This window comes from Jaculus jaculus, chromosome 5, assembly GCF_020740685.1.
Source record: "Jaculus jaculus isolate mJacJac1 chromosome 5, mJacJac1.mat.Y.cur, whole genome shotgun sequence".
Classification (NCBI taxonomy): Eukaryota; Metazoa; Chordata; class Mammalia; order Rodentia; family Dipodidae; genus Jaculus; species Jaculus jaculus.
Genome location: NC_059106.1, coordinates 37,245,902 through 37,273,303, shown reverse-complemented (window position 1 = coordinate 37,273,303; position 27,402 = coordinate 37,245,902). Strand labels below are relative to the sequence as shown.

Sequence of the window (27,402 nt, the reverse complement as noted above, 5' to 3'; positions counted from 1 at the left end):
GCAGCCGGGCGTGGTGGTGCACGCCTTTAATCTCAGCAATTGGGAGGCAGAGATGGGAGGATCACTGTGAGTTCAAGGCCAGGCTGAGAATACATAGTGAATTCCAGGTCAGCCTAAGCTAGAGTGAAACCCTACCTCAAAAAAACAGAAAAGCCTCCCATAAATTTGACATATAGAAAAATACGTGTTCGGCTTTTGGAGACAAGATGCTCATTTTACCAGAAAATGTTACACGAAGCACAGGTGACTTGTACTCAGCGGAGCCTACAGACTCCACGTCCAGCACTTCCTCCGGATTAGGCCACGCCCCGCCAACGTCACCGCCCCGTGATGCCCAGGTCCTTGACGTCATCACGTTGCGCAGGCGGAGAAAGAAGCGACGTTCTGGCGCGCGCGGGGAGCTGGTTCTTCGGAAGGGCTGTAAGGGAACCTTCCCCTTCGCCGGCGTACGTCATCACCACACGTCCGCGCAGGAAGTGGCGACGGTCCTTACGCGCCGGGCGCTGTTTCTTCTCAGGCTCCGGTACCGGCGGCGGCGCAGGGGTAAGTGGTGGCGGGAGGCTCGAACGTGGGAATCGGGGCGGAGGGCACCCGCACTACCTCGGACGCGAATGGACCTTGGGGCGGCCACAGGCTCAAAGGCGAGACGCCCCGCCGTCCCACACAGAGCCGAGAGGAGACTGCTGGCCCTGGCACTCCTGCGGGCCCACCCTGCCAAGCCTGTCCTGATTTTGGTGACGGAACCCGCAGAAGTAGGAGCCCAGGCAGCGTTCTCCTACAATGGCTTGTTTATTAAGTTCGAGGTACTGGGCTTTGACCTGGATGATATCTTCCCATCCTTGACCTGTACCGTGACTTATGATGATTGTATATTACGGGAAAACTGACTTACGATGATTGTATATTACGGGAAAACTTTACAGGAATGACAGGAGAGAATCCTTCCTCCCTAGCGAGACTCTCTTGAGACTTCTGAAATACTGAAAAATTATTAGACTGAAGTGCTCAAAGCAACGGAGAATCGAACTTTCCGTGTTCAGGGGTTGCTTGAATTTTCTTTTTGCAGTGTTTTAACTCAAATGGGTGATGAAAAGGACTCTTGGAAGGTGAAAACTTTAGATGAAATTCTCCAGGAAAAGAAACGAAGGAAAGAACAAGAAGAGAAAGCAGAGATAAAACGCTTGAAAAATGTAAGCTATATTTTTTAAGTAAGTGTTTTTCTTAAAGGAGATTTAATTTCTTTGCCCTCATTTTTCCATTAGAACAACGCTTCTTCGGTGAAGTTCTTTTGTACTTCCAAATGTCACAGGTGAGCCCAAAATCTATTCTAAAATTAACAAAAAGATTCATGTACCCAGTTCACCTTGAAGGCAGATTGATAACACATTGAAGCAGTGTCTGAATTGAGAATGTCTACATGGGAACAATGTCCAGAACCCAGAATCATTAGTTGCAACAAAACTAATTTTTCATCTCATTATTAGCATAGTCATAATACCATTTCTAAGTATTTTTAGTATAGTGAAAACTTACCTTGAAATTAAAATACATGCTTTGAATCTTTCCTTATTTGCATAATAACATACTTTGAAAACCTTGTCAGTGATTAAATAGAAAGCTTCCTTATTACCAGTTTTGGTAAGATTAGGAGCAGTGGTTTTTTTTGTTGTTGTTGTTTGTTTTGTTTTGTTTTTTCATGGTAGTGTCTCACTCTAGCCCAGGCTGACCTAGAATAGTGTAGTCTCAGGCTGGCCTCAAACACACAGCGATCCTCCTACCTCTGCCTCCTGAGTACTGGGATTAAAGGCGTGTGCCACTGCGCCCGGCTTCATTTTGAAGTATATCTACGTACTGCATGATTGTTAGCTGTGTAAAATCTAACTTGGTCTCAATTTTGGCTCATCAAAAACTAACTTGGCATATATGCTGTTTTTCAAATTTTTATTTCAATTTTGGGTTATAGAAAATTAAATCCCATGGGGTTTGACACAGTTTTTTTTAAATTCATAACATTTTCATCCAGAATATATGAAAATTTGTTATATGATTTCAATCAATGTTGGCTGTAGATTTAGTTGGTAGTGATAGCATACACTTGTAATCTCAGCAGAGGCAAGAAGATTATGGGTTTAAGGCCAGCTTAAGCTACACATCAAGACCTGTTTCAGAGATTAAAAAAAAAAAAAAGTTATCTGTGAGGAAAATAACTCATTTTCTCTTTGTTTTGTAGTCTGATGACCGGGATTCCAAACGGGATTCCCTTGAGGAAGGGGAGCTGAGAGATCATCGCATGGAGATTACAATCAGGAACTCACCATACAGAAGAGAGGACTCTATGGAAGACAGGTGAGAGATGCTTAAGATATTTTAAACCAAAAATAAACAAACTGACTGGAAAGTACTACATAGCTGAGGTCCCAGACAACTGTTTTCAGTCTTCCTTTGAAAAAGTATTATGAGACTTCAGGTGTATGGAGGTTCAATTGTCAGTTAGACAAATGATCATGAATTGCTTTATTGGTGACAATTTTTCAGTAAAGCCAGTATCATTTAGATAATTAATTTAAATATTTATCCTTGAAAATCAAGGATTTTGCTAATAGTCCAACATGGGATGCATAGAAACCACTATCACTAGTATGTGTTGATGATGCTTCTTTTGTGGTGCTATCTTATCATTGTTTTCCTTCTCGTATCTTGTGGGATAGTTAAAGAAAACACAGCCAGCAGTTAAAGTAGATTAAAGTTCTGAGAAGCCCAGGATGTAAAGTTTTTATCCAGGATCTGTATGTATAGAATCAGTGGGACCTACTGTTAAATGATTTTTGTTCTTGCTGCTGTTTTGTCTTTTTTTTTTTTTTTTCCTGGTGTTTCAAGGTGGGGTCTCACTGTATCCCAGGCTGACCTGGAATTCACTATGTAGTCTCAAGGTGGCCTTGAACTCATGGCAATCCACTTACTACTGCCTCGGAGTGCTGGGATTAAAGACATGCACCATTATACCTGGCTTTTTTTTTTTTTAATTATTTATTTATTTATTTGACAGAGAAACTGGGAGAGCCGGGCGTGGTGGCGCACGCCTTTAATCCCAGCACTCGGGAGGCAGAGGTAGGAGGATTGACGTGAGTTCAAGGCCACCCTGAGACTCCATAGTGAATTCCAGGTCAGCATTGGCTGGAGTAAGACCCTACCTCGAAAAACCAAAAAAAAAAAAGAGAGAAAGAAAAAGAGAAACTGGGAGAGAGGGAGGGAGAGAATGGGTGTGCCAGGGCCTCCAGCTATTGCAAACAAACTCCAGACACATGCGCCCCCTTGTGCATCTGGCTAATGTGGGTCCTGGGGAATCGAGTCTTGGTCCTTTGGCTTTGTAGGCAAAGGCCTTAACTGCTAAGCCATCCCTCCAGCATTTTTTTTTCTTTTTTTTTTTAAATGTGTGAGAGAGAACTGGCAAGCCAGGGCCTTCAGCCACTGCAGTTGAACTCCAGACGCATGCACCCCCTTGTGCGCATATGTGCGCATATGTGTGCATATGTGATACGTGCTTGTGTTACTTTGTGTGTCTGGCTTATGTGGGACCTGGAAAGTCAGACAGGAGTCCTTAGACCTTGTAGGCAAGCGCCTTAACCACTAAGCAGCCCTTTTTTGTTTTTTTGAGGGAGGGTCTCCCTCTAGCTCAGGCTAACCTGGAATTCACTATGTAGTCTCAGGTTGGCCTCAAACTCACAACAATCCTCCTACCTCTGCCTCCCAAGTGCTGGGATTAATTAAATGAGTTTTTCACTTTGAAGTTTGTTACAGTACTAAAATATTGTAGTAGGCTTTATTATAAAAGGCTTTATTGAATTATAAATGATAAAATGTACCAAAATTGTGGTGTGATACAATTTCACAAGGCCATGAAACTAACACAACAATCAAGAAAATGAACATACCCTTCACCCCCTAAAGAGAGACATTTTTGGGTCAATGAGATGGCTCAGTATGTAATGGCCACTTTTAAATACTGAGAATGGTAGGGACACACCTATAATCCTAGTGCTTGAGAGTGGGAGACAGGCAGAATCCCAGGGCAAGCTGGCTAGCTAGATTAGCTGATTTTTTTAGTTCTAAGCACAGTGAAAAGATCCTGTCTCAGGCTGGAGAGATGGCTTAGCAGTTAAGGCGCTTGCCTGTGAAGCTTAAGGACCCATGTTCGACTTTCCAAATCCCACATAAGCCAGACGCACAAAGGTGAGGCAAGTACAGTGTTGTACATGCCCACTAGGTGATGCAAGTGTCTGGGGTTCGATTGCAGTGGTGAGGCCCTGGTATGCCAATTCTCTCTCTTTCTCTTTCTCTCTCAGATTAAAAAAAATCCTGTCTGAATAAAAATAAGGTAGAGGGACTGTGAAGAAATGGCCCAGAAGCTAAGATGCTTGTCTGTAAAGCCTAATGACCCAGTTTCAGTTCTTCAGTACCCACATAAAGCCAGATGCACAAAGTGGTGCATGCCTCTGCAGTTCATTTGCAGTAGCTGTGGGCCCTGGAGGGCCTATTCATTCTCCCCCCCCCCCTTTGCAAAAGAATGAATAAAATCTTTTTAAAAGGTCTGGAGCAATGGCTTAGTGGTTAAGGCCTTTGCTTGCAAAGCCAAAGAACCTTGGTTCAATTCCCCAGGATCCACATAAGCCAGATGCACAAGATGGCGCATGTGTTTGGAGTTTGTTTGCAGTGGCTGGAGGCTCTGCCATGCACATTCTCTTCCTTTGTCTCTCTCTGCTTCATTTTCTCTTGCTCTCTCAAAGAAATAAAAAAGAAAATTTAAAAAAAATTCAAAAAGCATTTTAAAAAAATAAGGTAAAGCCGGGCATGGTGGCACATGCCTTTAATCCCAGCACTCAGGAGGTAGAGGTAGGAAGATCACCTTGAGTTCCAGACCACCCTGAAACTCCATAGTGAATTCCAGGTCAGCCTGAGCTAGAGTGAGATTGTACCTCGATAAACCATAAATAAATAAGGTGGAGAATGAATGAGGAACACACCTGAGGTTGATCTGTGTTCTGCACTCACATTTTTGAACACACAAATTTTTAAAACAGAAAAAGCAAACCAAAAAGAGAAAAAGTGGGGATCCTCCTACCTCTGCCTCCCAAGTGCTGGGATTAAAGGCGTGGACCGCCATGCCTGGCTCACCTGAATATCTCTTTTTTTAAAATTTATTTATTTACTTACTTGAGAGAGGGAAAGAAATAGGCAGGTAAAGTGAGAGAGAAGGGGCACGCCAGGGCCTTCAGCCACCGCAAATAAACTCCAGATGCTTGCACCCCCTTCTGCATCTGGCTTACTTGGGTCCTGGGGAATCAAACTTGGACCCTTTGGCTTTGCAAGCAAGCATCTTAACCACTAAGCCATCTCTCCAGCCCCACCTGAATCTTAGAGTGGCTTAAATTTCAGGGTTGATGTGATTGTTTTTCAATGATGGTTCAAGTAAGTTTGTGAACCTGTTGTGAACCCCATTGGTGTACTCTGATTTTCCAGTATGATGTGTCTTATTGTTGCAGAGGAGAGGAAGATGATTCTCTGGCTATCAAACCACCCCAGCAAATGTCTCGGAAAGAAAAGGCCCATCACAGAAAAGATGAGAAGAGGAAAGAGAAGCGCAGGCATCGTAGTCATTCAGCAGAAGGAGGTATAGAAGCCTTTGCTTTCTTCAATGTCAGTCAAAAATAGTTGTTCCCTGTCATGATCTGTCTTTTCCAGAGCATAGCTGAAAGTGGAAATGGGTGAAATTTTAGCTAACGGTATAAACTCATTGTAGATCTCTTGGAATGACTCCTCCCTCCCCCCCCCAAGTACGGTGTCACTCTAGTCCAAGCACACCTGGAATTCACTATGTATCTCAGGGTGGCCTCTAACTCACTCGTGGCAATCCTCCTACCTCTGCCTCCTGAGTGCTGGGATTAAAGGTGTCCACCACCATGCCTGGCTGGAATGACATTTTTTATTAGATCTGGTATTTTTTTCCCCCTGAGGTAGGGTCTCACTCTAGCCCTGATTGACCTGTAATTCGTTATGTGTAGTCTCAGGCTGGCCTTGAACAGCAATCCTCCTACCTCTACCTCCTGAGTGCTGAAATTAAAAGTGTTCCCCAGTTCTGGAGAGATGTCTTAGCAGTTAAGATGCTTGCCTGTAAAGCCAAAGGACCCACATAAACCAGATGCACAAGGTAGCACATGCATCTGGAGCATGTAAAGGCCCTGGCGCACTCATTCTCTGAATACCTCTCTCTCTCTCTCTCTAAATTTTAAAAAAATCTATAAAAAGTATGGGGCTGGAGTGATTGCTTAGAGGTTAAGGCACTTGCTTGCAAAGCTGAAGAACTCATGTTTGAATCTCCACGTCCCATGTAAGCCAGACACACAATGACACAAGCACACAATGTTGCATAGATACACAAGGGAGTACACACATCTGGAATGTGTTTGCAGCAGCTGAGGGCCCTGGCACACCCATTCTTTCTGTATGTCTCTGTTTCTCTTTGTCTCTCCCTCTCTGTTAAAAAAAAATGTTCACCACCACACCTGGCTATTTGTTTTTGGTTTAAGTCTTAAATTATTTACACATTTTTATTCATTTATTTGAGAAAGAGAGAGATTGAGAAAGAGGCAGATATTGAATAGGCATTTGAGGGCTTCAGGCCCTGCAAACAAACTGCAGAAGCACGCACCACATTGCATCTGGCTTACGTGGGTCCTGGGGAATTGAATCTGGGTCCTTCAGCTTTGCAGGCCAGCACCTGAATGGCTAAGCCATTTCTCTACTCCTGGGGTGTTTTTTTTTTGTTGTTGTTGTTTTTGAGGTAGGGTCTCACTCTAGCCCAGGCTGACCTGGAATTCACTACATAGTTTCAGGGTGGCCTTGAACTCACGGTGACCCTTCTACCTCTGCCTCCCGAGTGCTGGGATTAAAGGCGTGCACCACCACACCCTGCCTAAGGTTTTTTGTTGTTGTTCTTTTGTTTTTTGTTGTTGTTTTGTTTTTGTTTTTGTTTTTCAAGGTAGGGTTACACTCTAGTCCAGGCTGACCTGGAATTCACTATGTAGTTTCAGGCTGGCCTCAAATTTACTGGGATCCTCCTACTTCTGCCTCCCAAGAGCTGGGATTTAAGGCGTCCACCACCATGCCCGACTTTAAAGTATTTCTTGATAAAATTTTCATATCTCACTAGGGAAACATGCCAGAGTGAAAGAAAAGGAAAGAGAACATGAGCGCCGGAAACGCCATCGAGAGGAACAGGACAAAGCTCGAAGAGAATGGGAGAGACAGAAGAGGAGGGAGATGGCAAGAGAACATTCCAGGAGAGAAAGGTGAGGCCTGCTCATTAAGGAGCTTTAGTCCAGTGATTGTGGCTGAAGATCTGTTAAGTCAGGGTACTCAGGCAGAAAGCAAGTTTGGCATGTGGGCATAGCATAGTAGATTTTGAGTGAGGTTCACTGTGAAAGTTGTCTTGAAAGAAGTGTGTTTGACTATGTCTTAAGACAGTTTGTCATGAATTGTAGGAGGTGATATGGTCCAAGAGTCCATGTCACATATACTCCCATTGGAGTCTTATGGGGATCCATCAGGAGGGTCCTAATTTAATTCACTGCGAGAGTTAGTTCTGTGTGATGAGTTGAAGGAGAGAAATTGCAAGGAAACTCTAAGGGTCCATATTGCTTTTCTGTTCCTTTTTTTCTTAGTTTTTTGAGGTAGGGTTTCACTCTAGCCCAGTCTGACCTGGAATTCCTACCTCTTACTTTTCTCATTACTATGACAGAATACAGAATACTTGACAAAAGCATCATAAGGTAGAAAGAGTTTCTTTTGGCTTGTGGTTTTTTAGTTTACTTTTGTTATATATATATATTTTTTTTTTTAATTTTTTTTTTTTTTTTTTTTTTTTGAGGTAGGGTTTCATTCTAGCTCAGGCTGTCCTGGGATTAACTATGTAGTCTCAAGGTGACCTCGAACTCACTTTGTTTTTAATATTTTTATTTACTTTTGTTGTAAGCAGAGAGAAGAGAGAAAGAGAAGCTGGGCATGGTGCACACCTTTAATCCCAGCACTTGGGAGGCAGAGGTAGTAGGATTGCTGTGAGTTCGAGGCCATCCTGAGACTACATAGTGAATTTCAGGTCAGCCTGGGCTAGAGCAAGATCCTACATTGAAAAAACAAAACCAAAAACAAAGAGAGAGAGAGAATGGGTGCGCTAGTGCTTCCCTGCTGCAAACAGAACTCAGATGCATGCACTACTATCTATCTGTCTTTTATTTATTTATGGGGGCAAATAGAGAGAATGGACCCTGCTAAGCCTCTGGCCACTGCAAATGAACTCCAGAAACATGCACCACCTTATGCATCCGGCCTATGTGGATATTGGGGAATCAAGCCTGGGTCCTCAGGCTTCCAAGGCAAGTGCCTTAACTGTTGAACCATCTCTCTAGCCCTGTGCACCACTTTTTGTATCTTGCTTTACATGGATACTAGGGAATAGAACCCAGGTTTTTAGGGTTTGCACACAAGTGCTTTAACTGCTGAGCCATTTCTCCAGCCCTGGCTCATAGTTTGAGAATACTATGGTATGGAAGGCCAAGGCATGATGCAGCTGGTCACATTGCATCTACCATCAAGACGCACAGAAAGTTGAATGCTAGTGTAGGCTTGCTTTCTCTTTTTTGTTCAGTTTGGGACTTGAGCCCATGGAATGGTACTGCCCACATTTAGGGTAGGTCTTGTCAATCCAGCATGGAAACTCCCTCACAGTTAAAACCAAAGGTTTGTCTTCTAGGTGATGCTGAATCCTATCTAGTGGACAATCACTAACCAATACACGGTTATAGGTAGGAATTCAGGTACAAGGAGGTGAAGGTTGAGCCAGATGTGAAGCAGTGGAGATGGAAAAACGATGTTCAGTGGGAAGGTGGGGGATTTATGAATACCTCTCAGCCTGGGACATTAGGGTGTGAGGCAGATTCCCTCTGGGAAGAAAGTGGAATCTGACACCTTTTCAGTGGTAGGTTATTTTCAAGATGTATTCATCCCAGAGGAATTCACCCAAGTCCACATGTATGAATCCTGTCAAAGCAAAGCTTAGGAGAAGCTGCTGTGTTTGGCTTATGACTGGTACATTCAGCCGGAACTTTCTGAGCTCCTATTCTGTGCCAAGCTTGGTTCCAGCTGCTCTAGCCTAGGACACCTGAGGAGATGGATTGTTTTCAGTGGATGGTGTAGCCTGGATGACTAGGAAGACAAATTGCTTAGCATTCCCTGCATGATGTTAGAAACAGACTCGGGTTCTTCACAGCAAAGGACAGAATCATAAGAAAGATCTCTAGCAGTCTGGGAGCTAGCACACCAGACTGAGGGCATTCTTTTCTGTTTGTGTCAGTTTTAACTTCTGAGAAGCAGCATCTTTTTAGCTCCTGATCTGCCCTTTAGCCTAGCTCATGCTGATTGCAGGAAAAGGTATGGCAGCCAGTCTGTTGCAGGAGGAGGGTAGAGGTATTGACATTCCTAGCATACAGTGCTGAACACACCAGGTGGGGAAAGGTTTGTTGATTCTCATTGAGGCTTAGCAGCCAGATCTAAAAGATCAGTTGGAAATTGGTATACAAGCTCACAGTTAAGTGTGTAGAATAATGTTTAGGCTGCCCCCTCTTGTGCTTGTTCAGTAAGGGGAGAAAATTAGGCTTCTCTGTTGCTTTCCTGGAAGGTGAAACAGGAAAAGAAAGAAGAGATGGGGAAATGGCTCAGAGGTTAAAGGAACTTGGCTGCAAAGCCTGGCCTGGGTTCATTAACCCAGTACCCATGTAAAATACACAAAGTGTGTATATGTCTGGGGTTTGTTTTCAGAGGCAGAAAGCTCTGGCATTCCCCACCCCACACCACCCCACTTCTATTTTAAAACACAAATAAATTTTTTGTTTGGCTAGGCATGGTGGTATATACCTTTAATTCCAGTATTGAGGAGGCTGACGTAGGAGGATAGTTGTGAGTTTGAGGCCACCTTGAGACTATGTAGTGAATTCCAGGTCAGCAACCCACCTACCTCTGCCTTCCAAGTGCTGGGATTGAAAGTGTGCGCCATCACACCCAGCTGCCTTTTTTTTCTTTTCTTTTTCTTTTATTTATTTGCAAGCAGAGGCAGATAGAGGAGAGACATGTGAGCCTTTTTTTTTTCTTCTTTTTTAATTTAAGAGAGAGGGCTGGAGAGATGGCTTAGTGGTTAAGTCATTTGCCTGCAAAGTCAAAAGACCTCAGTTCAATTCCCCAGGACCCACGTAAGCCAGATGCATAAGGTGGCGCATGCGTCTGGAGTTTGTTTGCAGTGGCTGGAGGCACTGGTACGCCCATTCTCTCTTTCTTTGCCTTTTTCTTGCTACTGCTAACCAACACCAGATACAAGTGCTACTTTGTGCATCTGGCTCTATGTGGACTCTGGGAAATCTAACCCATCTTGGCAGGTTGCATGCAAGCACTTTCACTGTTGAGCTATCTCCCCAGCCCAAGAACAGAAGTTTTTGTCTAGCTATAGGAACATGAAAAATTACCTTTGGGGCTGGAGAGATGGCTTAGAGGTTAAGGCGCTTGCCTGTGAAACTTAAGGACCCAGGTGACTTTGATTCTTCAGGCCCCACATAAGCCAGATGCATAAGGTGGTGCATATGTCTGGTGTTTGTTTGCAGTGGCGAGAGTTCCTGGTGTGCCCATTCTCACTCTAATAAGTAAATAAATACATCTTTTAAAAAAATTACCTTTGACATGAATTTTAGCTGCCCAGCCACATGTGTCTGTCACTAATATTCCCATGCTTCAGGTGATTCCTGCCTTGTTATCAAGCTTTCTCTTTGTCCTCCCTGTCATGTTGAAGTGCACTATTGCAGGCTGGGTGGCAAGTTATTTGGCCAGGTCCATCTCCCAGGCCCAGTGAAGGAGAACCAGGCCTTAGGGGTGTAGCCTTTTCCCCAGGAGGGCTTTGCCCCTTTACAGCTTCTGTGCATGTGTCCTGATGAGTTGAATTTAACTGGAGTTCTTTTGCATACTTAATGAGTTGTATGCTGTCTTTGTGCTGCCAATAGAAGCTATAGAACTGTCAGGTGTGGATTCTGAGAAGTGCTGGCCTTTTTGTAGTGCTTTGTGTTTCTTCCCAGTGGCTCTCCAGTAACTGTTTGATGATATGTACAGGTGAATTAGGCCCTTAAGAAGCCCTGTATGGGTTTACAGCATGCAAAGACACTTCGTAAATTGAACAGAAAAATCCACCTGCTCTAAGAAAGGTTTCTATGGGGCAGAGGCATGAAGACTGATGTTTCTTCCAGGGACCGCCTGGAGCAGTTAGAAAGGAAGCGGGAGCGGGAGCGCAAGTTGAGGGAGCAGCAGAAGGAGCAGCGGGAGCAGAAGGAGCGGGAGCGGAGGGCAGAAGAGCGGCGCAAGGAGCGTGAGGCCCGAAGGGAAGGTAGGAGGAAGGGGCTGTCTACCTCCTGTGGGGCCTCTCCTTGTGCTGCTCTGCGAATGGTGACTGGTGGTGTCAGAGGCTTCCACAGGCTTTCCACACAAAATGCTTACCCTGTCTGAGCATGTGTTCTTTGATGTCATTGGCTGAGCCTTCAGCAGGACACTTTTGATGCATAGTTTATGCTAAAAGGGGTGAGGATCATGATATTCTAGGATGAAGGTGGACTACAACCATGCCTGTCTTGGGCAGATGAGCTATGTGTAGGCTGGGGAGATGGCTTAGTGATAAAGGCACTGCTCTGCAAACAGGACCCAAGTTCAATAGTGCCCATGTAAAGCTGGATGCATGCACAAGGTCTGGAGTTCATTTGCAGTGGCTAGAGGCCCTGTTGTACCCATTCTCTTTCCCCTCCCTCCTTCTCTTTCTCTATTCTTTTTTTCCCCCCCTCTCTATTCTTTTTCTCTCTCCCTCTTAAATAACTATTTTAAGTTATGTGAACATGTCTATGAATTTACCCTCTTAACCATTTTGAGTGTACATTCAGTGTATCTGTGGTTATCATTCTGAAGTTATAACAAACAAATTTGAGCTAATATCAGTTTAACCTCAGTAACTTGGAAACTGCTTCTTTCATCTCCGTCCCTGCCTGTTTTATTTGTTCTGTCACAAAATTGCATCTTTGTATGTTATATATTCGTAAATTGGGATCTTTAAAATTTCATTGGTCTGTTAAATCATGTACCCAAAAAAGTGGAATTATCAACCATTGTTATGTCTTACTAGATATCTTCAGAGACCAAGAGAATCCTAAGAGCAGTTTCACTATAATGTATCCCATGTGCATTTCTGAGTTCATACTACCTGTAATATGTTAAGCTGTTGAGTTTTCTTTCTTTTTTTTTATATGAAGACCAAGCCTTTTTTTAATTTTTATTTTATTTATTTGAGAGACAGAGTTAGACAAAGGGGTGGAGAGGAGAGTGAATGGGCACACCAGGGCATCCAGCCACTGCAAATGAACTCCAGAGGCATGCGCCATTTTGTGCATCTGGCTTACTTGGGTTCTGGGGAATCGAACCTAGGTCCTTTGGCTTTGCAGGCAAATGCCTTAACCTCTAAGTCATCTCTTCAGCCCCAAAGGCAATCCATGTTCCTATAGCTAGACAAAAACTTCTGTTCTTGGGCTGGGGAGATAGCTCAGCAGTTAAAGTGTTTTTTTGATACAAGGTCTCACTCTGTCTAACCCAGGCTAACCTGGAATTCACTCTGCAGCCATAGGCTGGCCTTAGGCACTGTCTGTCACTGAACCTGGAATTAACTACACTAGCCTAGCGGGCCAGTGAGTCCTAGTAAATTTCTTATTTCCTCCAACACTGGGATTGCAGACATATACCACAATACTCAGCATTTTAAGTGGGTGCTAGGGACGCCAGGTCCTCATGCTTGCTACGGAAGTATTTTACACACCAAACCATCTTCCTAGCCTCTATGGTGAGCTTCTTGAGTGTTAATATATTCATATCTTTTGAAAAAAATATGAGAAGTCAGGCTGGAGAGATGGCTTAGTGGTTAAAGTGCTTATATGTGAAGCCCAAGGACCCAAGTATGGCTCCCCAAACCCACATAAGCCCAGATGCACAAAATGGTGCATGCTGCTGGAGTATGATTATAGTGGCTAGTGGCCCTGGTGGGCCAATTCTCTCCCACACCCCATAAAAAGAAATTTAGCTGGAGAGATGGCTTAGCAGTTAAGGTACTTGCCTGAAAACCCTAAGGACCCAGGCTCAATTCCCCAGGACCCACATAAGCCAGTTGCACTAGGTGGTACATGCACCTGGAGTTCATTTACAGTGGCTGGAGGCCCTGGTGTGCCCATTCTCTCTCTCCCTCTTTCTTTTTCACTCTCTCTCAAACAAATAAAATATTTCATGTCGATTCTTTTGGTTTCTAAAGGTAGGGTTTCACTCTAATCCATGCTGACCTGGAATTCACTATGTAGTCTCAGGGTGGCTTTGAACTCATGGAAATCCTCCTCTCTCTGCCTCCCGAGTGATGGGATTAAAGGCATGTGCCACCATGCCCAGCTTTTGTTCATTTTTATTTGAGAGTGACTGGGGGGGGGGGGAGGGAGAAAGAGAATAGGGGTGTACCAGGGCTTCCAGCCACTGCAAACGAACTGCAGACATGTGCGTCCCTTTGTGCATCTGGCTAATGTGGGTCCTGGGGAATCAAACTTCGAACCAGGGTCCTTAGGCTTCACAGGTAAGTGCATAACTGCTAAGACATCTTTCTAACCACCTAAATTTTTTAAATATATTTTATTTATTATTTATTTGAGAGAGAGAGAGAGAAAGAATGGGCACGCCAGGGCCTCCAGCTACTGCAAACAAACTCCAGATGCATGCACCCCCTTGTGCATCTGGCTAATGTGGGTCCTGGAGAGTCAAAGCAAACGCCTTAAACACTAAGCCAACTCTCCAGCCCCTTAAATTTTTTTTAAAAAATATTTTATTTTTATTTATTTATTTGAGAGTGACAGACAGAGAGAGAAAGAGGGAAAGAGAGAGAGAATGGGCTTGCCAGTGCCTCCAGCCACTGCAAACGAACTCCAGACACATGTGCCCCCTTGTGCATCTGGCTAACGTGGATCCTGGGGAGCCAAGCCTTGAACCGGGGTCCTTAGGCTTCACAGGCAAGCGCTTAACCGCTAAGCCACCTCTCCAGGTGATCTGTTGCTCATGTCCCACAAGTTCCCTTGGGTATAAGGCCTTTTACAGTGATTTTCTGTTTCTTAGACTCAGTAGTTTCCATTGTCCTGTCTTTTTACATTCACTAAGTGTTTCTTCCATCTACTCAGATGCCATTTTATCTCTGTAGTGGGTTATGTATTTCATGGGATTTTTTTTTCATTTATTTATTAGAGAGAATATGAGTATGGCAGGTCCTCAAGCCACTTCAAATGAACTCCAGACACATGCACCACCATGTGCATCTGGCTTATATGGGATCTGGGGAATAGAACCTGGGTCCTTATGCTTTGCAGGCAAGCACGTTAACCACTAAGCCATCTCCAGCCCCATTTTTTTTTCAAGGTAGGGCTTCATTCTAGTCCAGGCTTACCTGGAATTCACTGTTTAGTCTCAGGGTGGCCTCAAACTCACGGCAATCCTCTTACCACTGCCTCATCCATGCTGGGATTAAAGGTATGCGCCACCATGCCCATCTTACTTTGTTTTTTTGAGGTAGGGTCCCACTCTAGCTCAGTTTGACCTAGAATTCAGTATGGAGTCTCAGGGTGGCCTTGAACTCACAGTGATCCTCTTACGGTTTATATATTTCTATTGGGATGAATCTTTGAGATTTTCTTTCTTTTCTTCCTCCCTCCCCTTCCATCTCTTCTCTCTGGTCTGGCTGTGAAATTTCAGTAATCATGCCTCAGCCTTCTAAGTGCTGCAGTTGCTGGTGTATACCACCACTTCTGGCCACACTTACTGTATCTTTAATATTTGTGCACCATTTACTTAATTTTCATACCAGAAAAGTCAGGCATATAGACCAAAGTGTCATTGAAGAACTCAGATACCAGCCAAGTACCTTCTCTTTAAATCAGGTGGAGGCTGGTGACTGCTTCCTTCCCTTCCTCTGAGGCCAGACTCCTTGTCAAAATCTTTCATTGGGTCTTCATCAGGAATGATCATCTGATGGTTTATTTTTCCTTTCCTTTTTTTTTTTGAGGTAGGGTCTCACTCTAGCCTAGGCTGACATGGAGTTTACTGTGTAGTCTCAAAGTGCCCTCGAACTCTTGGCAGTTCTCCAACCTCTGCCTCCTGAGTACTAGGACTAAAGTATGCCACCACACCCAGCTTTCTTTGTTTCTTTGTTTGAATGGGGCATACTTTGCCATTTCTTTGGGTTTTTTGAGATTTGTTATTGTTGGTGAAACTTGATCATTTGTTGTAACCCATAAGGTTAGCGACACCCCCCCTTTCAGGTATTGTGACTGTGTTGTGATTGTTGGTGCTGTCCTTGTTGAAGGTTTGCCTGGCATGTCCTCCTGGGTCTGAGTTTGTGCCTGTCCCTGATATGCACAACCACTTTTTCACTTTTCCTGTATGTGCAGTTGCTTTGATGTCCTTGTCCTTACATATCTAGCTCCTAGAAGATCAAAAGACAAAACAAGTGGTTGCAGGGTCCCTGGTCCTTACACTACCAGGAAGTCACCTGAGCCAGAGTGGGTACAGTAGCAGCTTGGCCTGTTTGTCCTTCTGGAACTGTGAGCAGTAGTTAGATGACTGGGGGACATGGTTCTCCTCAAGTGTCCTCGCATTCCACCTACTCGGGGATGTCCAGCTCTACTGCTTGCCTCACACACAGGCTGGGCAGCTGCTGCTGAATGAGATTTAAATTGACCAGAATGAGCTGGAGAGATGTTTAACTCTTAAGGCACTTGCCTGAAAAGCCAAAGGACCCAGGTTCACCTCCCCAGGACCCACATAAGCCAGATGTACAAGATGGCACATGCGTCTGGAGTTCGTTTGCCATGGCTGGAGGCCCTGATGCACCATTCTCTTTCTGTCTCTCCCTCCCTCTCTTTCTCAAATAAATAAATAAAAATATTAGAAAAAAAATTAACCAGTGTGCTGCCTGGTCCCCCACTAGTACATGTGTGCCTTCAGCATTTCCAGAGTTCAATGCCAGCTACATAAGACAGAATCTGAGGTGCAGTTGTCCAAGTATTGTGGGCACTTTTCACTTGACTGCTTCCCCATACTCCTTTCTCACCCTTCCTTCGTGACCAGTGAAGATCACTCTAGACTCTAGGTCTTCAGGGTCAGCCCATCTTGGGGCCTTTTCCTGCTGAATTCTTGGCCTGTGACTGAGGATATTAGTGTCATGTATATATCTGTACACAGTGTGAGTGTGGGGCATCCAGAGGCGGCCATGTGCAGATCAGGGCCATTTTGGATTGACTGTTGATAGCCTCATTTCCACTCTTCCATGTGTATAGTCTCTGCACATCACCGCACGATGAGAGAGGACTACAGTGAAAAGAGCAAGGCCAGCCACTGGAGCCGTAGCCCATTGAGGCCACCACGAGAGCGTTTTGAGCTTGGAGACAGCCGGAAGCCAGGTGAGGCCAACCAGCTTTTGCTTGGAACATGAGGATGTCTTTCCTAGGGAATATTTATTTTTTATTCTTTTTTTTTTTTTTTTTTTTTAATTTGCAAGGAGAGAGAGGAGAGAGGAGAGACAGATAGGGAGAATAGGCACACCAGGTCTCCACCCACTGCAAACAAACTCCAATGCATACATCACTGTACATCTGGCTGTATGAGGGTACAACTTGAGTTGTTAGCCTTTTCAGACCAGTACCTTAACCACTGAATCATCTCTCCAGATCCCTGGGGGATATCTCACTATAAAAATGTGGTTTGTTTTTTTTTGTTGTTGTTTGTTTGTTTGTTTGTTTTGGTATTTTGAGAAAGGGTCTCACTGTAGCCAGGCTGACCTGGAATTCACTATGTAGTTTCAAGGTGGTCTTGAACTCAATAATGATCCTGTGCCTCCCAAAGTGCTGGGATTAAAAGCATGGGACACCAAGCCTGGCTAACTTTTTTTTTTTTTTTTGAGGTAGGGTCTCACTCTAGCCCAGGCTGACCTGAAAAAAATGTTTGTTTTTAAGCCAGATTTGTTTGTTTGTTTGAGAGGGGGTCGTATAGAGATTGGGCATGCTAGGGCCTCTAGCCATTGCAAATTAATTCCAGGTGCATGTGTCACCTTCTGCATGTGGTTTATGTGGTTCCTGGGAAATTGAACCTCAGTCCTTTGGCTTTGTAGGCAAATGCCTTAACCATTAAGCCATCTGCATAGCACTGTTTCTTTTTTATTTTTTTCTTTTTCTTTCTTTTTTTTCCTAGAATATTTTATTTGAGAGAAAGAAGCAGATAGAGAATGAGCATGCCAGGCCCTTTAGCCACTGCAAACAAACTCCAGACACATGCACCACTTGTGCATCTGGCTTTATGTCAGTACTGGGGACTAGAACCCTGGTCTTTAGGCTTTGGAAGCAAGAGCCTTAACTGCGGAGACATCTCTCCAGCACAATCATTTGTTTGTTTGTTTCTTTCTTTCTTTTAGTATTTTATTTATGTATTTGAGAGAGGAAGAGAAAGAAGCAGTAGAGAGAATGGGCATGCCAGGGCCTCCAGATGCATGTGCTACCTTATGCATCTGGCTTATATGGATACTGGGGAACTGAACCTGGGTCCTTAGACTTCTCAGCCAAGTGCCTTAATTGCTAACCCATCTCTCCAGCCCCCAATCATTAGTTTCTTTTTATTTTTATTTATTTATTTGAGAGAGAAAAAGGCACAGAGAGAATGGGCACACCAGGGCCTCCATCCACTGCAAATGAACTCCAGATGCATGTGCTACCTTGTGCATCTGGCTTACATGGGTCCTGGAGAGTCGAGCCTTGCACCAGGGTCCTTAGGCTTCACAGGCAAGCACTTAACCACTAAGCCATCTCTCCAGCCTCCATTTGTTTCTTTAATAACTTACGGTGCATATGAAAATGACATGATGAAATCTATTACTTTGTTAATTTTACAAAAATTAATTTTTTTAAAGTGGATAAAAACAGTTTATGACATTAAGAAAATTCCACAATAAAATTACATACTGGTTACAATACTGTCTTGTTGTGAGGAGACAGCTAACATTCATGTGACATAAGGCTTGTTTCTCATCTGAGGTGTTTGTTGCTGGTCCTTTTAGGAGTTGCTCTACCTGAGTTGTTTTCCATACACAAAGAAGTTAATTATTATGTAAAGTACTTTACAACCTTACTTTTTCTTTTTTCAGGTAGGGTCTCACTCTAGCCCAAGCTGACCTGGAATTCACTCTGTAGTCCCAGGCTAGCCTCAAATTCACAGTGATCCTCCTACCTCTGTCTCCCAAGTGCTAGGATTAAAGGTGTATATCACCACACCCAGCTACATGCAACTTTTGGATGGTGCTGTCTTTGTACTGGTGCATGCCTTTAATCCCAGCACTTGGGAGGCAGAGGTAGGAGGATCATCAAGAGTTTGAGGCTACCCTGAGACTACATAATGAATTCTGGATCAACATGGGCTAGAGTGAGACCTTGCCTTGAAAAATAGAAAAATTTTACTGAGGCTGAAATACAGAGCACATACTGGACATGTTGGTGCATACAAGTTTGAGGCTCAGCCTGGGAAATGTGAAACCCTGTCTCAAAGAAAGATCTTTCTCTAAATTCACCCCTGCTGGTTTATTTCACAAGTAAAAGAAGAGAAAATGGAAGAAAGAGACCTGCTGTCTGATCTACAGGACATCAGTGATAGTGAGAGGAAAACCAGCTCAGCTGAGTCTTCATCAGGTACTAAGCCCACCTGGCCAAGGCCTTGACTACTGCCATCAGTGGAAGGCCAGGGCTTACCCAGGGGCTGTTTTCTTCTGCAGCAGAATCAGGCTCAGGCTCTGAGGAAGAAGAGGAGGAAGAAGAGGAAGAGGAAGAAGAAGGGAGCACTAGTGAGGAGTCAGAGGAGGAGGAAGAGGAAGAAGAAGAAGAGGAGGAAGAGGAGACTGGGAGCAACTCTGAGGAAGCCTCAGAACAGTCTGCAGGTAAGGAGCTGGTGGGTCATGACGGTTTTCATTGATGCTAAAGCATTATATGATGGCTGTAGAGAGTTTAAGAAGTACAGAAAGGTAATTTGAAGTGTAATGTAAGAACTTTTTCAAATTGAAATTTTGTTATTCTGTGAGAGTCAAAACTGGGAGTGGCAGGCGTGGTGGTGCATGCCTTAAATCCCAGCACTTGGGAGGCAGAGGTAGGAGAATCACTGTGAGTTCAAGGCTACCCTGAGACTACATAGTGAATTCCAGGTCAGCCTGGGTTAGAGAGCTAGACCCTACCTCTAAAAACCAAATAAAGGGGGTTGGAGAGATGGCTTAGCGGTTAAGCACTTGCCTGTGAAGCCTAAGGAACCCGGTTCGAGGCTCAATTCCCCAGGACCTACATTAGCCAGATGTACAAGGGGGCGCACGCATCTGGAGCTCATCTGCAGTGGCTGTAGGCCCTGGTGTGGCCATTCTCTCTCACTCTGTCTGCCTCTTTCTGTCTCTGTCACTCTCAAATAAATAAGTAAAAATAATAAACAAAAATAATAATAAAGGGGGTGTGTGTGGCTTGGTGTTAGAGTGTTTTCCTAGCATACATGAGACCCTATGTTCAGTCCCTAGTACCACTAGTCTCTGTTGTATAATATAGTCCTGAACTTCAATGTCAAAAAATAAAATAAGGGACTGGAGAGATGGCTTAGAGGTTAAAGTGCTTACCTGCAAAGCCGAAGGACGAAGGACCTCAGTTCAATTCCCCAGTACCCACTGTACCCCTGTACAAGGTAGTGCATGTATTTGGAGTTCGTTTTCAGTGGCTGGAAGCCCTGGTGTACCCATTAATTCTCATTCATTCTCCCCCTCCCCCATCTTTTTCGAAGAAAATAAAATAATTTTTTTAATTAAAAAAATAAAAGACCAGGCATAGTGGTGCATGCCTTTAACCCCAGCACTTGGGGGCAGAGGTAGGATGGCCATGAGTTCAAGGCCAACTTGGAGATACCGAGTGAGTTCTGGTTCAGCCTGGACTACAGTGAAATCCTACCTCAAAAAATAAATAAGCCAGGCATGGTGGCACATGCCTTTAATCCCAACATTCAGGAGGCAGAGGTAGGAGGCCATGAGATCAAGGCTACCCAAGACTACATAGTGAATTCCAGGTTAGCCTGAACTAGAGTGAGACCCTACTTCAAAAAACAGAGAGAGAATATAAAAAAAAAAAGAGCTGAGCCTCAGAAATGATTGGTGTGAACCAGACATGCTGGCACACTCCTTTAATCCAAGCACTCAAGAAGCTGAGGTAGGAGGATCACCGTGAGTACAAGGCCACCCTGAAACTGCATAGTGAATTCCACATCAACCTGGGCAGACTAGGACCCTACTTCCAAAAAAAAAAAAAATTGATTGTTGGGACCACCTGCTCCTGCTAACCAAACCCTTAGATCTGCCTATAAAGGATTGTGGAGCCCGAGGGCCAGTGCTCAGCCCCATGCTGGTCCAAGCAGATGGCTGTTTTCTTTTGCAGAAGAAGTAAGTGATGAAGAAATGAGTGAAGATGAAGAGCGAGAAAATGAAAACCACATCTTGGTTGGTAAGGGTCTCCCTTTGACCTGTGGTAGTGTCTTGTCTGGTGTGAGCATGGCTGTGCCTGTCTGTCCACGGCACATAATGCCCCATGAACTTGGTTTTTCCCAGAAGCTATAGGGAGCTCCTGTTCTGGCTCGTCCATGAGCACATGCAGCCAAACTGAGAGATTTGCTGCTTTCCTGAGGACACACAGTTGGCATATTTTTTCAAAGTAGGGTCTCACTCTAGCCCAGGGTGACCTGGAACTCACTCTGTAGTGATCTTCTTACCTTTGCCTCCGAGTGTCTAGATTAAAGGCTTGAGCCACCACGCCCAGTTTAAAGATCAGCTTTATTTGGATGGCATCTTGCTGAGTGCCCACTGTGACTCATTCGCTGAGGGAACCTGGGGTCTGGTCCTCAGGGGGAATGAGACTGCTGGACAATAGACACACTTGAAAGGGGAGGGCTGTTAGGGCCTCTAGCAGACAGCAGGATTGTGTCCTTGGTGGATATAATTTCTAGGTATACCCATCCCGTGTGGCTTCTGCTCTCATCTTCCAAGTCCAGCCTGTAGCTGTCACTGGCTCTGCCTAGGCCTGCCAAGTGCTGGGATTACAGGTGTCAGCCACCATGCGTGGTTTATACAATTCTCTTTACAGATGAAATTGTGGCTCTGAAGGATCACAGGCCTTCCTCAGTACCTTTGTCCGGAGGAGGCAAGCCCAGCACCAGCTTCTTATGTAAAGGAGACAGGACAGGCCACCACTGTACAGAACCCAGAGCCTCAGAATAGGAGGGTTGTTGTACTTGCTTGTTCCTAGTCCATACTTAGGTTTAACTTTTAAAGTTCCAGAATCGCGATTTGACCGAGATTCTGGAGACAGTGAAGAAGGGGAGGAAGAAGTGGGCGAGGGAACCCCTCAGAGCAGTGCCCCGACGGAAGGTGACTACGTGCCTGACTCTCCAGCCCTATCGCCCATTGAGCTTAAGCAGGAGCTGCCCAAGTACCTTCCGGCCCTGCAGGTTAGGACCCTCTCTACCTTCTGCCCCAAGACTGGCTTCCTGCTTTGGCAATACAGTATAGTATTCTAGGTAGCCAGGCACAGCCGCCAGCGTCGTAGCCATGGTCCTTATGCCTGGCAGCATTTGAGTGCTTACTGGTTACCAGGAGCCATGTGCTATTGCTTCTATACTCACTTGGTGCTTGGCCACATGATCAGGGGTCAGTGTAAATGCACATGGCTGCAAACTTCTAAGAAAATACCAGTGAGTACAGGATACTGCCAGGAAGATTTGGAGAGAGTGTGATGGTCCCAGATGCTTATAACTTCCTTCTGGACCTTTGTCACCTGCCCTTCAGTACTGCCTCTGGACAGATAAGTCTGACCATAGGCCACACAATGTGGCACCCTACCACATGATGTCCAGAAGGTTCTGTGGGACAGGTAAGCCATGCCCTCTCTGGGGTAGCATAGGCTACTTGGCAGAGGATGCTATTGTGAATGAGATGCTTCTGTTTGTGCTGGCTTACTTCATACTAACATGTAGGTATCTTGGAAGAAAACAGAATAAGATCCTACTGTCTGCACATACTCTGTGCTGTGCCCACACCCTCCTGAAGTCACTTAGGTGGGTTTTCCCATGCCCCTGCCCTGTACAATACAATGTGGCCATGGACAAGGATGCCCTTCCATCAAGCACAGCTATTGAGCCCTTGTATCTTGCTTCCTTCCCAGGGCTGCCGGAGTGTGGAGGAGTTCCAATGCCTGAACAGGATCGAAGAAGGCACCTATGGGGTGGTCTACAGAGCAAAGGACAAGAAAACAGGTGGGTCGAATTCCAGGGTGGCCCACTGATGGGACATGGTTGACATGGGGACAGGATTTAACAGCCAGAGTGGGCCCAGTCAGCAGGCAGCTCTGATGTGCACTGGGAAACTAGGAATCACTGCTGAGGAGTGGTCAGTGGATCATCCCTATGCTGGTGCTTGCCCAGCCATGGGTCTGTTGACAGACATTGGTTAGAACCTTTCCTAATCCTCGTACAGATTCTGGGAGGGCTGGTGATTGGCTTGGGTCTCTGCAGCTTCAGTGCATGGTTTCTAAATGCAGATTCATATTTGCATGAGACAGTGGATCTTTGGAGTCAACCCCTTCCTTTCCCTGGTGTCAAGCTTTTGGGCACACCATACCTTCCTTGAAGTCTCAGATCCTGGCTTGAGTGATGCACACCCGAGCTCCTCAGTGAGTCCAGAAGCCAGGGGTCAGCCTCTGCTGTTTACTATTGACAGAAGGCTTAGAGACAAGGCTAGTGAAGTGGCAAGCAAGAAGGAAGACATGCTTCTATAAATTCCAAAAGTTTTTGCAATATTGGGATTCTAGGCAAGCACTCAACTATTGTGCTATGCCCTCAGCCATAGCTTTTCTTCTTAAAACAGATCCTTCCTATGAAGTAATCGGTTGCTTTGTAAAAAAGAAAAAAATAAGCCTGGCATGGTGGCATACGCCCAGCACTCAGGAGACAGAGGTAAGAGGAATGCCATGAGTTCAAGGCCACCCTGAGACTACATGATGAATTCCAGGTCAGCCTAGACTAGAGCAAGATCCTATCTCCAAACAACAAAAAGAAAAAAGGAAAAAAATAACTTCTGGGTCTTGTACATGTATGCATGTGTGTGCAAGGTCTCTTGCTGCTACTAACAAATGAACACCAGATGCTTGTGTCACTTTTGACATGCCTGGCTTATTTTTATTTTTAAATATTTATTTGAGAGAGAAAGAAAGAATGGGTGCACCAATGCCTGTAGCCACAGGAAATGAACTCCATACACATGTGCCACCTCATGCATCTGGCTTTATGTGGGTACCGGAGAATCAAACATGGGTCCTTAGGCTACTTAGACAAGTTCCTTGACTGCTAAGCCATCTCTCTAGCCCTCATTATTTGATTTTTCAGATAGGATTTTGCTCTAGCCCAGACTGACCAGGAATTCACTGTGTAGTCTCAGGCTAGCTTAGAACTCACAGTGATCTTATCTTGGCCTCCCAAGTTCTGGGATTAAAGTCATGTGCCACCACACCCAGCTTATTTTTATTCTTTAATATTTATTGATTAAATATTAAAGGGAGAAATAGAAAGTGGCAGAGAGAATGGGTGTGCAGGGCCTCTAACCACTACAAACGAATTCCAGATGCGTGCGCTGCCTTGTACATCTGGCTTACATGGGTACTGTGGAATCAAACCTGGGTCCTTAGGGTTCACAGGCAAGCACCTTAACTACTAAGCCACTTCTCCAGCCCTTATTTTTATTTTAAAGTATTTTGTTTTTACTTATTTGTTTGACAGAGAAAGGGGGGGGGGGAGAATGGGCATACCAGTGCCTCCAGCCACTGCAGACACAGCACCCCCTTGTGCATCTTGCTAACGTGGGTCCTGGGGAATTGAACCTGGGTCCTTTGGCTTTGCAAGTAAATGCCTTAACCACTAATCCATCGCTCCAGCCCCCTTATTTTTATTTTATTTTAGTTTTGGGTTTTCGAGGTAGGGTCTGGTTCTAGCCCAGGCTGTCCTGGAATTCACTGTCATCTCAGGGTGGCCTCGAACTCACAGCATTCATCCTACCTCTGTCTCCCAAGAGCTGGGATTAAAGGCATGCGCCACCACACCTGGTTCTTGTTTTTGTTTTTTATAGGGTCTGGAATTCACTGTGTAACTCAGACTGGCCTGGAACTCGTAGCGATCCTCTTGCCTCAGCCTTCCAAGTGCTTTGATCCACATGCTTGGATTACAGGAACAAGCAGCCATTCCCAGCTTACATGATATTCTTTACAGATGAAATTGTGGCCCTGAAGCGGTTGAAGATGGAGAAGGAGAAGGAAGGATTTCCAATCACATCATTGAGGGAGATTAACACCATCCTCAAGGCTCAGCACCCCAATATCGTCACTGTCAGGGTGAGGCCCAGTCCTTATGCTTGGCATGATTGTATGGGAGGCCTGTCTCCTGAAGAGATAGGGAGAAGGTTCCATGACATTCTTGGGTCAGATGTTAGGAAACTTTCAGCGTAGAAACAGGTTGAAATATAGTAGGTCCTTGATGCCTATGGCATTTGTGTCTGGGATTTTAGGTTTGTGAGAGTCAATATTTGCCAAGGTTGGGTTGGAGGCTGTGCCCACCACCCATAGACCCACTGTATATACCCACTGTTTCCCAGGAAATTGTCGTGGGCAGCAACATGGACAAGATTTACATTGTGATGAATTATGTGGAGCATGACCTCAAGAGCCTAATGGAGACGATGAAGCAGCCATTCCTGCCAGGTATGGCCATATGCCACCCTAGGCAACCACTGCTACCTGATCATGAGCTACAGGTGTCTTAAGGACTCTGAGCAAAGGCAGAAGCAGTGTCCTTGTACTGAGCCAGCATGGGCTACAAGTGTTGCTAGAATAGACTTTACCCAGGAGCCTGGTTTCTGCTGGGTCATGTAAATAACATTGATGCCTCTGGCCCCTTTGTGAGACATTGTGGGCTCAGTGGTATGGGGGTTGTGTATGTGACCCCATTATTCTCCCAGGGGAGGTGAAGACACTGATGATCCAGCTGCTGAGTGGGGTGAAACACCTTCATGACAACTGGATCCTGCACCGTGACCTCAAGACCTCTAACCTACTGCTGAGCCATGCTGGCATCCTCAAGGTGAAGTCCTATATCTGCCCACCCTGCCCAAGAACCTTGTCCATAGTCTAGCTTCCTAAGCTACCTTCTCTTTGTCCCTGCAGGTGGGTGACTTTGGTCTGGCTCGGGAGTATGGGTCACCCCTGAAAGCCTACACCCCAGTTGTGGTAACCCTGTGGTATCGTGCCCCAGAGTTGCTGCTTGGTGCCAAGGTGAGTCTGAGGGTATCTGAGAACCTGTTCTGCTCCATGCTGGCCCTATTTTGGCCCATGGACTGACACCGCAGGCATCTGACCCATGTCCTCTGACCTCTTAGGAATACTCAACAGCTGTGGACATGTGGTCAGTGGGCTGCATCTTTGGAGAGCTGCTAACACAAAAACCCCTGTTCCCTGGAAAGTCAGAAATTGATCAGATCAACAAAGTGTTTAAGGTGAGTCTGAAGGCTGGGTCATCTATCCTGTTGTAATTGAACAGGCAGGACTAGAAGTAACTGTCAGTGTGTATGTAGGACTGGAGACCCAGGTCACAGTGTGACCTTCTTTTTTGGTTTTTCGAGGTAGGGATTCACTTCTAGCCCAGGCTGACCTGGAATTCTGTAGTGTCATGGTGGCCTCGAACTCACAGCAATCCTCCTACCTCTGCCTCCCAAGTGCTAGGATTAAAGGCATGTGCCACCTCGCCTGGCTTGACCTGTCTTCTTGATACCAGTGACATACTGTCAGTACTATATAGCATTTGCTCAGTTCAGACTTTCCTCTTTCAGGACCTAGGGACACCCAGTGAAAAGATCTGGCCTGGCTACAATGACCTCCCAGCAGTCAAGAAGATGACATTCAGTGAATATCCCTACAATAACCTCCGAAAGCGATTTGGTGCTTTGCTCTCAGACCAGGGCTTTGATCTCATGAACAAGTAAGTCTCCGTGGTGGCAGCATGGTCTGTACAACTCTCATACTGGCCCCATGTCATCAGTCATTTCCATAACTGTCCTGGTACCTGGAAGCCCCAACACACAGGACCTTAGGGGACACTGAGACTCAGTGGAGTAGACAGGTTACTTCCATAGGTCTCTCTTCTCTATGGCAGTTTGGTCTACAGCATGTGCCCACCCAGTGAACACAGGCTTGGCTCAGGCTATGACAACCATGGGTGTGCCCTGGCCCACAGAGATGCCCACTGCCCCATGCCATATCCACAGGTTCCTGACATACTTCCCTGGAAGGAGGATCAATGCAGAAGATGGCCTCAAGCACGAATATTTCCGCGAGACCCCCCTTCCCATCGACCCCTCCATGTTTCCTACATGGCCTGCCAAGAGCGAGCAGCAGAGGGTGAAGCGTGGCACAAGTCCACGACCTCCTGAGGGTGGCCTAGGCTACAGCCAGCTGGTGAGGGTCCTTGCTAGCAGGAGTTCCTATGGGGGGAGCTGTCTGGGGCACATTCCTCATGGTGAACATCTTGCTTTGCAGGGTGACGATGACCTGAAGGAGACAGGCTTCCACCTCACCACCACCAACCAGGGAGCTTCAGCTGCAGGTCCTGGCTTCAGTCTCAAGTTCTAACTCAGCATCCCTGGCCCAGCCTGGAGGGTGAGGACAGCATGGAAGCATGACCTCACCAGCCATGAATCAGGGTGCCTGCCTTGGAACTCTTCATCCTGACTTGGTTTTCCATGTTTTTTTGTTTTTTTAATATATTTTGGTTTGTAAATTTGTAGAATTAAATCATATTTTCCTTCTGGAAGGAAAGACTGTTTTCAGAGGTATCTAACTAGCCTGGTGAGTAAGAGTGGGTGTCTTCAGGTGCCAGCATAGACAGCCCAGCCATCCCACAGTGGGTCCCTGGTCTGCAACAGAGCTGGAGTTCTCTGCTTGTCAGTCTTCGAAGCCTGTGTCTGTGCTAATGAATGAGGCAGCCCTATCTACACAGGCCTTGGCCTCCAGATCCAGGTGTATGGCAGCATCAGCCACCATGAGTTTTTATACTTTAGATTGTTACCTGTCTTAAGAAGTAAACTATTCTTGGAGGAATACCTGGTTT

The 27,402-nt window shown here is 45.4% G+C and overlaps 1 protein-coding gene across 4 annotated transcripts; it reads left to right on the top strand.

Moving 5' to 3' along the window:
• Positions 1 to 400: 400 nt before the first annotated feature.
• On the top strand, positions 401 to 27,105 carry Cdk11a (cyclin dependent kinase 11A). Of its 4 annotated transcripts, none has more exons than XM_004657731.2 (20): positions 401 to 543; positions 1,067 to 1,190; positions 2,231 to 2,346; positions 5,541 to 5,668; positions 7,208 to 7,346; positions 11,337 to 11,473; positions 16,482 to 16,604; positions 18,780 to 18,875; positions 18,959 to 19,120; positions 20,640 to 20,705; positions 21,530 to 21,705; positions 22,419 to 22,509; positions 24,514 to 24,635; positions 24,896 to 25,001; positions 25,259 to 25,380; positions 25,464 to 25,571; positions 25,676 to 25,792; positions 26,126 to 26,274; positions 26,561 to 26,750; positions 26,832 to 27,105. In XM_004657731.2, exons 2-20 carry the CDS (start codon positions 1,080 to 1,082, stop codon positions 26,922 to 26,924), a joined length of 2,352 nt encoding a protein of 783 aa, XP_004657788.1. In that variant the 5' UTR covers positions 401 to 543; positions 1,067 to 1,079; the 3' UTR covers positions 26,925 to 27,105. The 4 variants fall into 4 exon arrangements, with proteins under 4 accessions (XP_004657788.1, XP_045005936.1, XP_004657797.1 ...); XM_004657740.3 differs by lacking the exon at positions 401 to 543 and adding an exon at positions 1,263 to 1,309; XM_045150001.1 differs by lacking the exon at positions 20,640 to 20,705.
• The last annotated feature ends 297 nt before the right edge of the window (positions 27,106 to 27,402 follow it).